General features: G+C 54.6%; 1 protein-coding gene across 2 annotated transcripts in view; it reads right to left on the bottom strand.

Moving 5' to 3' along the window:
* The window catches only part of CPNE5 (copine 5), a 56,983-nt gene that overhangs the window by 21,291 nt on the left and 21,578 nt on the right, over positions 1-14,114 (bottom strand). Inside the window, exons 4-7 of one of the 2 annotated variants that reach the window (XM_029069733.2) lie at positions 6,921-7,024; positions 2,525-2,564; positions 1,726-1,805; positions 655-714 (exon numbers count right to left, since the gene is read on the bottom strand). In XM_029069733.2, coding sequence (XP_028925566.1) covers positions 655-714; positions 1,726-1,805; positions 2,525-2,564; positions 6,921-7,024 — 284 coding nt within the window. The remainder of the gene's footprint in view (positions 1-654; positions 715-1,725; positions 1,806-2,524; positions 2,565-6,920; positions 7,025-14,114) is intronic. The other variant, XM_029069734.2, reaches the window with a different exon arrangement.

The following is a 14,114-nucleotide window of genomic DNA, read 5'->3' as shown; positions in this document are numbered from 1 at the left end:
ACTGAAAGGGCCCTGCGATCAGAGGTGCTACCAGGGGAAAGTGGGGAAGACTATATGAGCTGGGGACTGTTAGCCCTCAGGATATGAAGCAAATTTAGCAGCATGGAGAGGGGGCTCGGTATGTTCTGAGCAGGTCATTCTCCTAAGGCCAGACGGGGGACCGGGCACCTTTCCAACCTTTAAGAAGAGGGCTGAAGCATCAAGGGTCCTAGCTGGACTGTTCTCTCTGAGATCTCTGTTCCTGTGGGGACAGAGTGGGTGACCCAAACATGTCACCTCTATTCTGGACAGGCCAGGGGACTTACTGCCAACACATCAGGGTATTTATTATGCCCTTACAAGTTCTGTGCTAAGTCCTGAGACAGATGAAAAAGATCATCGGATCAGATGTGGTCCCTGAACCACCTGGGACACACGGTCTAGAAGTCGAAGATGGGGACACCGAGACATTAAGAGTCAAGTGATTTGCCCAAGGTCACCCAGAAGGCTGGAGGCAGAGCCGGGACTAGAACCCCTATCTCCTGACTTCCAGGTCTGGGCTCTTTCCACAAGGCCACATTGCCTCGCAGAATCGAGGGGCTGAGTACTCTGTCTTTGGAAGCTTGTGCCTGGGGATCAGACTGGGGCTGGGCCGTAGCCAAGGTCCTTCCTTACCCATTCGAAACAGATGGGATGGGTTTACCAGTCCGGGAGTTCAAAGTGAAGGCTCCGATCCTGCAAAGAAAGAGGAGAGACAGAGACAGAGACAGAGAGACAGAGAGAGAGACAGAGAGAGAGAGAGAGGGGAAAGGGAGGGAAAAGGGGAGAGAGGAAGAAGAGACAGAGAGAGAGAAGAATGAGGAGGGGAGAGAGAGAGGAAAGGAGAGAAGGAGTAAGAGAGAAGAAGTAGGGGAGAAAGAGAGGAAAGGGGGAAGAGAGAAGAAAGGAGGGAGGGAAAAGGGGAGAGAGGAAGAAGAGACAGAGAGAGAGAAGAAGAAGGAGGAGGGGAGAGAGAGAGGAAAGGAGAGAGGGAGAAGAGAGAAGTAGGGCAGAAAGAGAGGAAAGGGGGAAGAGAGAGGAAAGGAGGGAGAGAGAGGGAAGAGAGAGAATAAAGGAGAGAGGGAGAAGAGAAAGAGAAAAAGAAAAAGAGAGAGAGAAGCATGACCAGCTTGAACTAGCCCAGACCCACCCAGCTGGACTATCCTATTACCCCTCCAGGCCCTCCCTGCCCCCTACAAAAGCCCATTTGGCAACTGCAGCCATCCATGTGAGGATGAGGCTGGGGAGGCAGGCCGGGCCCCTACTCGTGCCTCCTGTCACAGCCCCAAGGTATGTGATTGACCGACCGTGCCCTCCTATAGGGTCTGCCTCTGGCCAGCAACCACTGTGCCTACCACCCTTCTGCCCAGCTCGGGGGCTGGCTCGGGGGGTGGCTGGGAATGGGGATCTGGAGGAGGCGCTGAGAGAATTGCTTTCTAGGCCTTGTTTGACTCCTTACTAGCCCAGCTCCGCCCTGGTCCTGCCCTCCCTCCCCCGTTCACCTCAGCCTGTCCATCCAACCCGGCCACCTGGTTTCCCCTCATGGTCCCACCCTACCCCCTGTCTCCTCCGTGGCTCCGCCCACCCTGGAGGTCTGCTTCCCCATCCCAAACCCTGCTGCCTCCCCGATCCGACCCCGAGCCTCCCCAACCCCAAGAGTCCCAACCCCAAGAGCCCCAGCCTCAGCCCTGTGGCCCACACACTTACACAAGGGGTTTCTCCAGCCGGCTCCCGGGGGAGCCCACGATCTCTCCCAGAGTGCAGAAGGCCTGGCCCAGAAAATCCTGCTAGGGAAGGGGGGAGGGGAAGGAGGTGAGGTTCTCCTGCCCCCACCCCAGCCACCCCCTCCATAGGGGCACACCCTGGGGGCAGGACCCCTAGGGAGGAGGGGGCTGTGATGTGGGGCTGACATAGCTCCTGTCCTCCAGGGTGGCCCCGGTGGAGGAAGTTAGGGCAGGGAACATGTCTGTCACTATTATATCGTACTCTCCCAAGCGCTTAGTATAGTGCTCTGCAAACAATAAGCGCTCGATAAATACTATCGAATGAATGAACAGGGCACCTCCCTAGACCCGGCTGGGTGGGGCAGAGCAGGTTAGGGAAGGGAAGGGCAGGAGTGGACAGGGCAAAGCAGGAGGGGTTTGGGGTTGGGGGAGGGGAGGGTTGTCCAAGAGAAAGGCAGACGTGGAAAACCGTGCGAGGGAAAAGGTCACTTAACCTCACCCTCAGCCCATCCTGGTCTGAAGGATCCAGTGGGCCAGGGGGCAGGCCTTCCAAGAGAGAACCTAGGGGACCCCGGGGGACCTGTGGCCTGGACAATCAGAACCTCTCCAGACTGAATCCCTGGCCCAGTCCCAACCCACCAGAGCTGGGACAGAAGGGGTGCCCCTTCAACCCAGAGGGTCTGTCTGAGACACGGTGTCCCCAGGACGGGCCTCCGTGTGGGCAGACCTGATCCCCAGCCCAAGAGCTTCCAGACCCCGATCCGGGGGCAACCAGCACTCACGTGTTTGGACAAGTCCGGGCTCTTGGAATCAACGTCATACCTGAAGGGGTGGGGAGGAAGGGGAGAGAAAGGGGGAAGGGGAGCAGCCATGAAGACTGATCCCCCACCGGCCGGCCCCCCTTCCTTCCTGTGCCGTAAGCAGAGAACGCCGCCTTGGATTCTGGCTTCTTCCGATGCCACCCGGGGTCAGGGTCCCTCTAGCCTACCTCTTCCCCACACAGTGCTTAGAACAGTGCTCCAGCATTTGGAACAGTGCTTGGCAAATAGTAAGCGCTTAACAAATACCATCATTATTATTTAGACTCCATCCAAATTCTTGTCACTGCCCTCATACTCTCCCATCACCAGCATCCACATCCAGGCCTAAGCCCTGCTTGTCACTCTCCCCCCACCCTCCTTTTTTTAAAATGGTATTTGTTAAGCACTTCTGATGCTCCGGGCACTGTACTAAGCGCTGGGGTAGATACAAATTACTCAGGTTGGATATAGTTCATTCCCGCATGGAGCTCACAGTCTTAATCCCCAATTTACAGAGGAGGTAACTGAGGCACAAAGAAGCAAAGTGATTTGCCCAAGGTCCCACAGCAAATAGACCATGCTGCTCCTCCCCTGTAACCTCAGCTCCCTGTCCTCTCTACCCTGGGCTATTTGGTGCCAGAGAGTTGGGCGTTTATCATGGCGTTGGTGGGGGAGAGGAGAAGACTGGGGAGTTTCCCTTCCACCCATATCCACTTCAGTCGATCAATCAATCGTGTTTATTGAGCATCTGTGTGCAGTGTACTATACTAAGCACTGTAGAGAGTATATGAGAGGGAGAAGACCCGATCCCCGTCCACTCCCAGTGAGACCCCCTACGCCGACTCTAGTTCATCCAGCCTCCACCTCTTCCCCCATCTCCCTTCATAACCCAGCTCCCTCCTCGGCCCCTCCTTCTCGTCCTACCACCCCCAGAACCCCCTCCCCAGTTCCTTCTCCTCCAACCACCCCCAAACTCCCCTTCTTCAGTTTCTTCTTCTCCAACCACCCCCAGGCCCCCCTCCCCAGTTCATTCTCCTTCCACTACCCCCAGGTTCCCCCTCCACAGCTGCTCATTCTCCAACCACCTCGAGACTTCCCTCCTCAGCTCCTTCTCCTCCAACCAATCCCAGGCTCCTCTCCCCGGCCCCTTCTCCCTGTTATCTTCCTCAGCACACTCCTCATCTGCTTCTCTGGTTCCCGGGGTCAGGAACCGTCCTGGCTGCTCCTGCTCTCTTCCCTTCCTCTCAGTTTTTCTTCCCAACCTGGACACTCTACTCTGAGGCTCCTCAGGTCTCGTTCATCCCCAGCCTTGGAAGCTTCCTGGGGCCCCCAAATTTGGTCTTTTTGAAAAATCGAATTTCTCTCCCTACGTCTCTCCCGTTGGCCCACCTCTCCCCCTTTCTGCCTTTCCCATCCTTTTTCTTCTTTCCTCAAGATAGACACACTCCATGTCTGCCACCCCCCATCACGCACACCCTTCTTGACACACCATTTTATACAATCCCGTCTCACACATCCAATTTCACAAATTTGGAGGCTCACCAAGGAACACGCAGGAATCAAGATGAGGGGGCACAGTCTCACACACACACACACACACTCCTACCCATACATGAGAGCATATAGACACTTGGGTAGACCCTTGTACACACATATATGAGCACACACGAACACATTTCCACATATATGCACACGTCTAGTTTTGGTGTATGTTTGCAGACACTACCCGAATAAGCCCTCTTTTCCCCTTGTCTCGTATTACTCTGTCGAGTCGTCTCCGACCCATAGCGACTTCACGGACACATCTCCCCCAGGACGTCCCACTTCTGCAATCTTTCCGGTAGTGGACCCATAGAGTAAAAATCCAGAAGTGGTTTACCACTGCCTCCTTCCACGCAGTCAACTTGAGTCTCCGCCCTCGACTCTCTCCCGTGCCGCTGCAGCCCAGCGCGGAGGAGTTTTGACTTGTAGCAGATTGCTTTCCACCAGCTAGCCACTGGCCAAGCAAGGAATGAAATGGGTAGGCCTCGGCTTGACTCTTCAAGACTGGTAGACTACTGGAAACTCTCCAGGTGCGACCCTGAGAGGATTCATTTCCCCTACTCCCTCTCCTTTCTGGGTCGCCTATGCAGTTGGATCTGTACCCTTTAAACAATTGATATTCAGCCCACCCAAGCCCCACAGCTTGAGTACATATCTGTAACTTATTTATATTAATATCTCTTTCCCTATCTAGACTGTAAGCTCTTAGTGGGTATTGAATGTGTCTACCTAGTCTGTTATATTGTGCTCTCCCAAGGGCTTAGTTCAGTGCTCTGCACACGTGGCTTAGTAGAAAAAGCCCGGGTTTGGGAGTCAGAGGTTGCGGGTTCTGATCCCAGCTCCGCCACTTGTCTGCTGTGTGACTTTGGGCAAGTCACTTCACTTCTCTGAGCCTCAGTGACCTCATCTGTAAAATGGGGATGAAGACTGTGAGCCCCACGTGGGACGACCTGATTACCCTGCATCTCCCCCAGGGCTCAGAACAGTGCTCGGCACAAAGTAAGCGCTTGACAAATACCGACATTATTGGTATTATTATTAAATATGACTGACTGATATCTATTTCCAATGTCCATCACTGTTTACAATTCACTGTCCCCGGATGGGCTCTCTCTCAAGATCACCGCCCACTAGGCTGACATCTGGCCTCAACTCCTAACCAATCTGCCTCCATGTCACTTCACTTCTTGGATTGTACTACATCATTTAAGATAGTAGTCATAGTTGTAGTAGTAAAGAATATTTATTAAGTGCCTATTGTACTACGCACTGGGAAAGAGTAAACAGTGGGAACTGGACACGGACCCTGTCGGTGAAGATGCTCGTTCTGGCTTTCCAATCACCTGTCTCCTTCCTTCAGCTCACCCTACGGCACGGCCTTGGGTATCCTGCTGTCATCCACGTGCCACACAAGGACCTGCACCTCATGCGGGTCTAAATATACACCTACACAGGTACTTGCATGCCCAGGTGCACACACGCATATACACCAATACACCTGTGCACGAACACTTACACACAGCTGTTCACGCGCACACACACACACACACACACACACATACACACACTCCTGCTCATACACATATGTTCAGCTCTTTCCCGGCCGTCTCTCCACCTGATCGCACATCCCTGTTGCCCCTACCTTATCCCTAAGACCATGGCCTGGAGGGAATCGGGCCCTGTCAGCGCAACAGGAGCAAGGACTGGGCCTGGGCAGGGGAGAAGCGGGGCCAGGATCGGAGAGGATTCAGCTCGCCTCCATTGGCCACTTTGCCCTCCCCTCAGCTCCTGAAATCGACACTGCCCTGCCATCCCCAGCAGGCCCCAGACCCTTCCGTCTCCTCCCCGCTGACCCTGCTCCCAGCTTCTTCCACGTCAAGGAGAGAGCAAACAACAGGACATGTGATGGAGCTGCCTCAGGGCTGTGAGGCTCAGGGGAGTCCAGTTCTTGTGGCTAGGACACTTCTGCAAGGCTGTGGGAGTCCAGGGCCTCTGGAGGGGGAGCGGGGAGTGGGGGGGCTATGGATGTGTCTCTGAGCAGAAAGAATGGGCTTGATGTGACCTGAAAATATCAGAAGGGCTTCCAGGTTTGGGGCTCGGAGCATGCCCGGTAGGTCTGGCACATGGGCTGTAAACTCTAGACTGTAAGTTTGTTGTGGGCAGGAAACATGTCTACCAACTCTGTTATATTGTACTCTCCCAAGCACTTAGTACGGTGCTCTGCACACAGTAAATGATCAATTAATACGATTGATTGATTGATCGAAAGGCCCAGGTCTGCAAATCAGAGAGCATCCAATGCTTACAACCTCCATCCCTTCGCCTGCCACTCCCCAAATCCCTCCCTTCCCAATGGGGCAATCCCATTCACAGGATCCTGAGGTGAGGGGGGCACTTAGGGAGACCCCAGTGTGGAATTCTACTCTGAGGACGAGAAGGCCTTGGTTCTGCCCCTCCCCCAGGTGCACCCCAACTTGGTGTCTGCTGGAACCCGCAGCTGCAGGGAGACAAGAAAGGGCGGGGAAGAGGGCAGGGAGGTAGGAGACGTGGATGTGGCCGAACCAGGGAGGGGGTGGGCAGTGGGTACCCAGAGAGAGTTAGTGGGGCTGAATCTCAGAGGGGAGAGAGCTCCCTGGGGTGGCCACCCCAGGCCTGGGCAGTGGGCACCCAGACAGTGGGTGAGGCTGACTCTGACAGGGGAGAGAGCTCCCTGGGGAAAAACCCTGGGCCTGGGCAGAGGGCACCCAGAGAGAGTGGCAAGGCTGACTCTGAGGGGTAGAGAGCTCCCTGGGGTGGCAACCACTGCCCAGCCCCCCAACAGGCATTCCCCACTTACAGGTCAAATCGCAGGTTCTGCTTCTCCTCAAAGAAATAATCCAGGATGAATTTGCGGACAAAATCTGGATTCAAGGTGTTATCGATAACTTCTGTTCTTCCGAACTGCAAGAGAGGATGGCGTGTGGGCTGAGGGAAAGGTCCTGGGGCAGGGCAAGAGAAAGCTCCTCTTCCTCTGCCCAGTCCTGCCCTCCTCCACCCAGCTTGCTTGGGACCCTTTCTCCCTTGTCCTGCCCTCCTCCACCCAGCTTGTTGGGACCCTTCCTCCCTCAGTCTAGAGTTCCCTATACATTGGTTTCTAATCCTTCTCCTCCGGGGAGTGCAGGGGGTAGACTAGACAGAAGCAGGCAGGAACACACGCAAAGGAAGGGGTGGGCCGGAGACAGCCGATCGGAGAGAATGGAGGGTGGACAAGGTGAGGACTGGAGGCTTCTGAGAGGGGATGTCGGAGTCCACAGGTGGGTGTGAGGTCACAGGGCGATGGGATGCCATGTCTGAGGACAAGAGCCTGAGAAGAGCCAAGGGGGCACGGGTGATTCCCAGAAGCTGGGGACGCCGGGCAGAGGCAAGGATTCCAGCCCGAGTAGAAGGATATCTTGCCAACCAACTGGGTTCTAATTCTGTCTCTGCCATTTGTCTGCCGTGTGACCTTGGATAAGTCACTTCACATCTCTGCGCCTCAGTTCTCTCATCTGTAAAGTGGGGATTAAGACTGTGAGCCCTATGTGGGACATGGACTGCGTCCAACTCGATTAGCTTGTATCTACTGCAGTGCTTAGTACAGTGCCTGGAACATGGTAAGCACTTAACAAATACCACTAAATACCACTAAAAAGTCAAAAACAAGCAACTCTATCATACTGTCCTCTCAAGAGCTTAGTCCAGTGCTCTGCACACAGTAAGCACTCGATGACATTTTTTTTAATGGTGTTTGTTAAGAGCTTACTACGTGCCAGGCACATACTAAGCACTGGGGTAGACGTAAGATAATCAGGTAGGACACAGTCTGTGTCTCATATGGGGCTCACAGTCTTCATCCCCATTTTACAGATGAGATAACTGGGGCCCAGAGAAGTGAAGTGACTTGCCCGAGTTCACACAGCAGACAAGTGGCAGAGCCGAGATTAGAACCCAGGTCCTTCTGCCTCCCAGACCTGTGCTCTATACACTAGACCAGGCTGCTTGCCTATCAGTTGGAACTGATTGATAAAGCCAACAGAGAAAGCTGCCTCTGAGCGGTCCTACCTTCTGCCCCGCAGCCAAAAAGGAAGGAAGAAAAGGCAAATATCTCACCTGGCACAGTCTCTATCTACTCTTTCTCTCACTCCTGACAACCCAGCACACTTCTGTCCTCACACAAAGGCTCCTCGAAGACTTTGTCCAAACTCTATGATTAAGTCCCAAGTGCATCAATTAAGTGCCCGTTAATTATACGCCATCGGTTCCACTGGGTTCCCAATAGAGATGAGGGGCTGACACTTCCGTGACCCAATTCTAATTAGTGCCTTCTGGGGGACTAAATTAAGCAGCTCCCCTCTCCCCACCCCCAGCCCCGGATACCCCACCCCTGCCCCCTGTAATGGCTGATCGAAGGCTGGGGTCATTCATTCGATAGTATTTACTGAGCGCTTACTGTGTGCAGAGCACCATACTAAGTGCTTGGGAGAGTACGATGCAACAGCAAGCAGGTGTGTTCCCTGCCCACAACAGAGTTTCCATCTGGAGTGGGGGAGACAGACATCAATACAAATAAATAAATTGCAGATATGGACATAAGTGCTGCGGGGCTGGGAGGGGAGGAGAAGAAAGGAAATAAGTCAGGGCGACACAGAAGGGAGTGGGAGAAGAGGAAAGGAGGGGCTTAGTTTGGGAAGGCCTCTTGGGTCTACCTGGGCGTCCTCTAGACTGTAAGCTCGCTGTGGGCAGGGAATACACCTACCAACTCTGTTATACTGTACTCTCCCAAGCGCTTAGTACAGTAAGCACTCAATAAATATGATTAATTGGGCCAGGTTCAGGAGCTGGGCGTTGGGGGGGAACTGGATCGGGGGAAAAGGGATCCGCTCAAATACCCACCCGGGGGGTGGGTTCCCCCTGGATCGGGGACAGGGCTGCTGTGGTGTGAGAGGACACTTTCCCCAGTGCCGGGTCCTCTGGCAAGGACGCATGGTACACATGGGCCAGGGCATGACTCAATTGGACACTCTGCTCCAACAGCGCAAATCCTGCAGAGCAGCCCCAGCTCCCTGCTCCCACCCTTCCCTTGGCTCAGCAAGAAGCCTGAGGCAGGCGGGGCCACCAGCATGAGAGCACTGGGGTGATAATACAGAGATGGTATTTGTGAATAGGCTTAATAGGTGCCAAGCGCTGGGGCAGATAGAAGATAATCCGGTCCCCAATGGGGCTCACAGTCTAAAGAGGAGGGAGAGCACGAAGTGAATCTCCATTTTGCAGATGAGGAAACTGAGGTATAGAAAAGGGAAGTGACTTATCCAAAGCCACACAGTTTGCAAGCGGTGGAGTGGAATTGGAACCCAGGTCTTCTGACTTCTGGGTTCATTCATTCATTCGTTCAATCGTACCTATTGAGCACTTACTGCGTGCGGAGCACTGTACTGAGCACTTTGGAAAGTACAACACGACAACAAACAGTGACACAACTTCCCACAACGAGCGTACAGTCTAGAGGGGGATATTTGTTAAGTGCTTCCTTTGCGTCAGGCACTGTTCTAAGCGCTGGAGTGGATACAAGTATATCAGGCTGGACACAGTTTCTGTTTCACATGGGACTCACAGTCTCAATCCCCATTTTACAGATGTGGTAACTGAGGCACAGAGAAGTCAAGTGAGTTGCCCAAGGTCACGCAGCAGACAAGTTGCAGAGCCGGAATTAGAATCCATGATCTTCTGACTCCCAGGCCTGGACTCGAGCCACTATGTGTTGGTGCTTCATTTTTTCCACCAGAAGACAAACCATTGCCCTTCTTCCCAATCTAGGTTCTCTCAGCTGTCCCCAGCTAGGCCGGGGGTGGAAAGAGGCTTCCCTGATGCTTCGGAGAGTTTTTTCTGACCTTCTCCCTTGTGCCCGCCACTTGTACCGGCTCAACAGAAAGCAGCGACGGGGTATCTGGCTCTTGTCCTTCCTCATCCCAGATGCGCAGAGCGTTTCCTGTTATCCGTGGTTAAAGCGGATCTCCCGGCAAGGACTTAACAGGTAGGATGTCTACAGAGGGACAGGAGCTCTCCCGTTTTACAGCCTGGAAAACTAAGGCTCAGAGAAGCCCCGAGATATGCCCTGATATCACACAGCAGGTCGGTGGCCAGACTCAGCCAACCTCCAAACTGTCCCCGCCCCCCGACCACCCCCGACGTGCTCCCACCCCCGCCGGCCAGATGGCCTCAGACCCCGCATCTCGCTCGGCCCGCTGATTAGCCGGGAGAAAGACAAGCCTCCGGGAGCGAGTTGACTCAGACAGTGCTCTATTTCCTCCTCTAAAATTGCTTCTCAAATCAAATTTTCCACAACATCAGGACAGATCGAGGTGCCGGGAAGGTAGCAGATTGGGTCAGATAAGACCGAGCGGCTGACTCCGGCTGGGGCCCGGGACCGGGGCTCGGAGGTTCCTGAAATTATCCTTGGCCTCCCAGCGCCCCGGGGAGAGTCGGTCTGGAAGCAAACGACCCCATGAACCCAAAGGCCGGGGCTTTTCTTTTCACCGGCCCATGTTTGCGAGGAGGAGTGCTGAGCCCATCAACTCTCGGGATGGATCCCAGCTCTCAGTCGATCGTTCAGTGGATCCCAACCCTGGGAGAGCAGGGGACAGTGGGAGGCGGGAAGTGGGCTGCCAAGAGAAGCAGTGTGGTCCAGTGGAGAGATCATGGACCTGAGAGTCCTGCGTTCTAATTCCTGCTCCGCCCCTTGTCTGCTAGGAGACCTTGGGCAAGTCACTTCACTTTTCTGGGCCTCAGTTACCTCGTCTGTCAAAGGGGGATGAAGACTGTGAACCCCATGTGGGACAGGGACTGTGTCCAACCTGATTAACTTCTATCTACTCCAGCGCTTAGTAAGGTGACTGGCACATAATAATAATAATAATAATAATGTTGGTATTTGTTAAGCGCTTACTATGTGCAGAGCACTGTTCTAAGCGCTGGGGTAGATACAGGGTCATCGGGTTGTCCCACGTGAGGCTCACAGTTAATCCCCATTTTACAGATGAGGTAACTGAAGCCCAGAGAAGTGAAGTGACTTGCCCACAGTCCCACAGCTGACAAGTGGCAGAGCCGGGAGTCGAACCCATGACATCTGACTCCGAAGCCCGGCTAAGCGCTCAATAAATGCCATTAAAAAAAGTTTTGTGAGTCCCTCTTTTGCAGTTCCAGAAAGGGGTCTGAATAGGATCCCCAGTAATGATGGTGGGATCCAGAGCCATTTGCTTTCCGGAAAGCTCTCGGGCTCCTTCCTGAAACCGCCAAGCTAATCTTCCCTCCGAGGACAGGGAGCGTCTGCCTTGTGTCAAGTGACGGGCACACCTGCTCTGACACATTCCTGGGGCACGGCCTCGAAGGCCGGGTTTCTGATAGGGTGGGGGTGGGGCCACTGAGCCTAGGGCAAGCAGTTTGTTCTAATGAATAATAGAGCACAGGCCTGGGACTCAGAAGGACTTGGTTATAATCCCGGCTCCGCCCCTTAATAATAATTATTATTATTATTATTATGATACTTGTTGAGTGCTTACTAGGCACCAAGCACTGTTCTAAGCACTGGGGTAGATTCAAGTTAGTCAGGTTGGACCCAATTCCTGTCCCACGTAAGTCTCACACTCTTACAGCGCGGAAGGAGGCCATGGTAAACCACTTCCATATTTTTACCAAGAAAACTCTCTGGATCCACTACCAGAACGATTGCAGATGGAAGTGGGGCGTCCTGGGAGAGATGCGTCCATGGCGTCACTATGGGTCGGACGTGACTCGACAGCATAAAACAACAACAACAACCCCAGCGCTTAGTACAGTGCCTGGTACTTAACAAATACTGAACTCCTCCCCCAAAAAAAGCCCTGCTGCTGCCTCCTTCCCCACTTCTCCCACCCCTCCAGCTTCTCTTCAGGGAGAGCTGTGTCCAGAGTCCAGCTCTCCACTAGCCCATTGAACTCCTCTCAGCAGCCTGGCCCATGAATCCCTCTGCTTGGAAACATTCCCCAAATCCACTATATCCAAAGGCTGAGGCTTCGCCAATGCCTCGGATATCGCACCAAGAGCTGGACGTAAGCTCCTTGTGGACAGGAAATTTGTCCACCAGATCTGTGATATTGTACTCTCCCAAATGCTTAGAATAGTGCTCTCTGCTCACAGAAAGCGCACAATAAATATCACCGATTGGCTGACTGGACGTCGATCTCCAAGTGCTAGGCCCCAGCTGCTTCCCCTCACACCGTGACCACCTTCACTTCAGCCTTGCCCCTGTCGGCCCCCAAATTCATTATGGCGGCCACGCGACTGGGCTAGGGACAGAATGGTAAGAGGAAGTTTGAGAAGGTTTGGGTGTAAGGCCGTACCCGGGGTGTCTCTCCCATCCGGTCCTGGATCCTCTCTCTGGTGGGACGTTTGGGAAACGGTCTAATTGTCGCCCAGCTGGACGTCCAACCACATGGTTCAGGATGGACCACCCAGAGACTCCAACTTCTTCCTCTAGTGATCCATCACCAAATTCCCATTTAACCCTTCTGGAACCTTTGAACCTTCAGCCACAGTCCAGTGCCCAATCCTGTCCCAGGCCAAGATCCAGGCCCCGCCCTGGCCCAAGCCCTAACCCCAACCCCAGCTTTAGTCCTCGCCCTTCAAGGCCCCAGCCTCAGGCTCGGGCCTAGCCACTGGCCCGGAAAACTTAGTCCATCTCTAGTCCGGCTAAGCCCACCACCGGCCCCCAACCTCGGGGCCTCCCTGCCTCTTTGAGATAAGCAGAGGCTCCGGTGATGCTGGCCTCAGTCCAACAAGACCCCCAGAAACGAGGCCTTCACAGCCGCGATCTGGCAAGTCGTTGACTCCCTGAGAGTGGCCCACTGCCAGCTGAACCCGAACCGGGTTTGGCCTGGGACAGTCCACCCATCCAGCCCCACGGTCTCCCAGATAGCCCCTTCCCTCCCCTTTCCCCGCCTCCGGGGATCCGCTTCTGCCGCGCACACACCCCCGTGAATGGAATACGGCTCAGAATCCACAGGGGCCTGAGGAGAAGCCAGGAAGAGGAAAAGAGAAACGACGGCTTTCGGAGAGGACTGGGGAACTCTGGCTCAAGAACCGCCTGAGCCGAGACGGTGGCATGCGGTGCGTGTCGAAATATGCAAATTGCAGGCAAATCAGCATGCAAATCCCCCAGGCCGGCCTCTCTGTTGATTTCCTTCGCTTGGACGTGAGGGAGCCACAGAGGCAGGACCGGCCTGAAGGTCTGGCCAGACCACCTAAGAGTTAACCGCTGAGGGTCTTCAGGGAAGGCAGCTGTGGGGTGGTGGCTGGCGCAGGGGCAAAAGACTGGTTGCAGGCCTTGGGGGTTCCCTTGGCGACCGGCCTCCCCGAGGAGCCAGGCCTGGCTTCTTGGGGGTGCCAGGGACTGATTAGAGTAGCCCGGCTGGCAGAGGCAGAGGGCAAGGGTGCTGAGACGGGGAGACAGAGTCCTCCCAACAGCCCCCCGCCTCTGTCTCTGCCCGTGCTCCCAGCCCCCCTTTCTCTCCCCAGCCGTCTTCCAGAGTCTTCCTCGGCCCCTGCCCACTCTGCCCATCTGGGCCCCGGCCTGCGGTACTGGCCACTTCCGGAACCCAGACGTGATCTAAATGATCTGGATCCAAATCCGCTCCGCATTTTCTCGCGCCCGGGGTGCTGCTGGTCGAGCCGGTTTCTCCATTTTTTGTTTTCTTTATCAGACTCCAAGTCGGATCTCTTGACCTTGATATGCAAATGCATGTAAACGATACGTCAATTAATGCCGCCGACGGGTGCCAACAGCCCTGGCACTTTTCTCTGGAGCTGTGTTGGCACAGGGAGGGATGGGAGGAGGGGGGCCCAATCGGGCTCCTGGGCCCCTGTGAGCTCAGAACCGAACGTGTGTGCAAATACCCGACACTCCTCCCCTCTGACTCCACCACGCACATCCACGCACATCCTCACGCATTCACCTCCCACCCCGAGACACACACACACT

The sequence above is a fragment of the Ornithorhynchus anatinus genome, chromosome 7 (assembly GCF_004115215.2).
Source record: "Ornithorhynchus anatinus isolate Pmale09 chromosome 7, mOrnAna1.pri.v4, whole genome shotgun sequence".
Taxonomy (NCBI): Eukaryota; Metazoa; Chordata; class Mammalia; order Monotremata; family Ornithorhynchidae; genus Ornithorhynchus; species Ornithorhynchus anatinus.
This window is presented reverse-complemented; position numbering and strand designations above follow the sequence as displayed.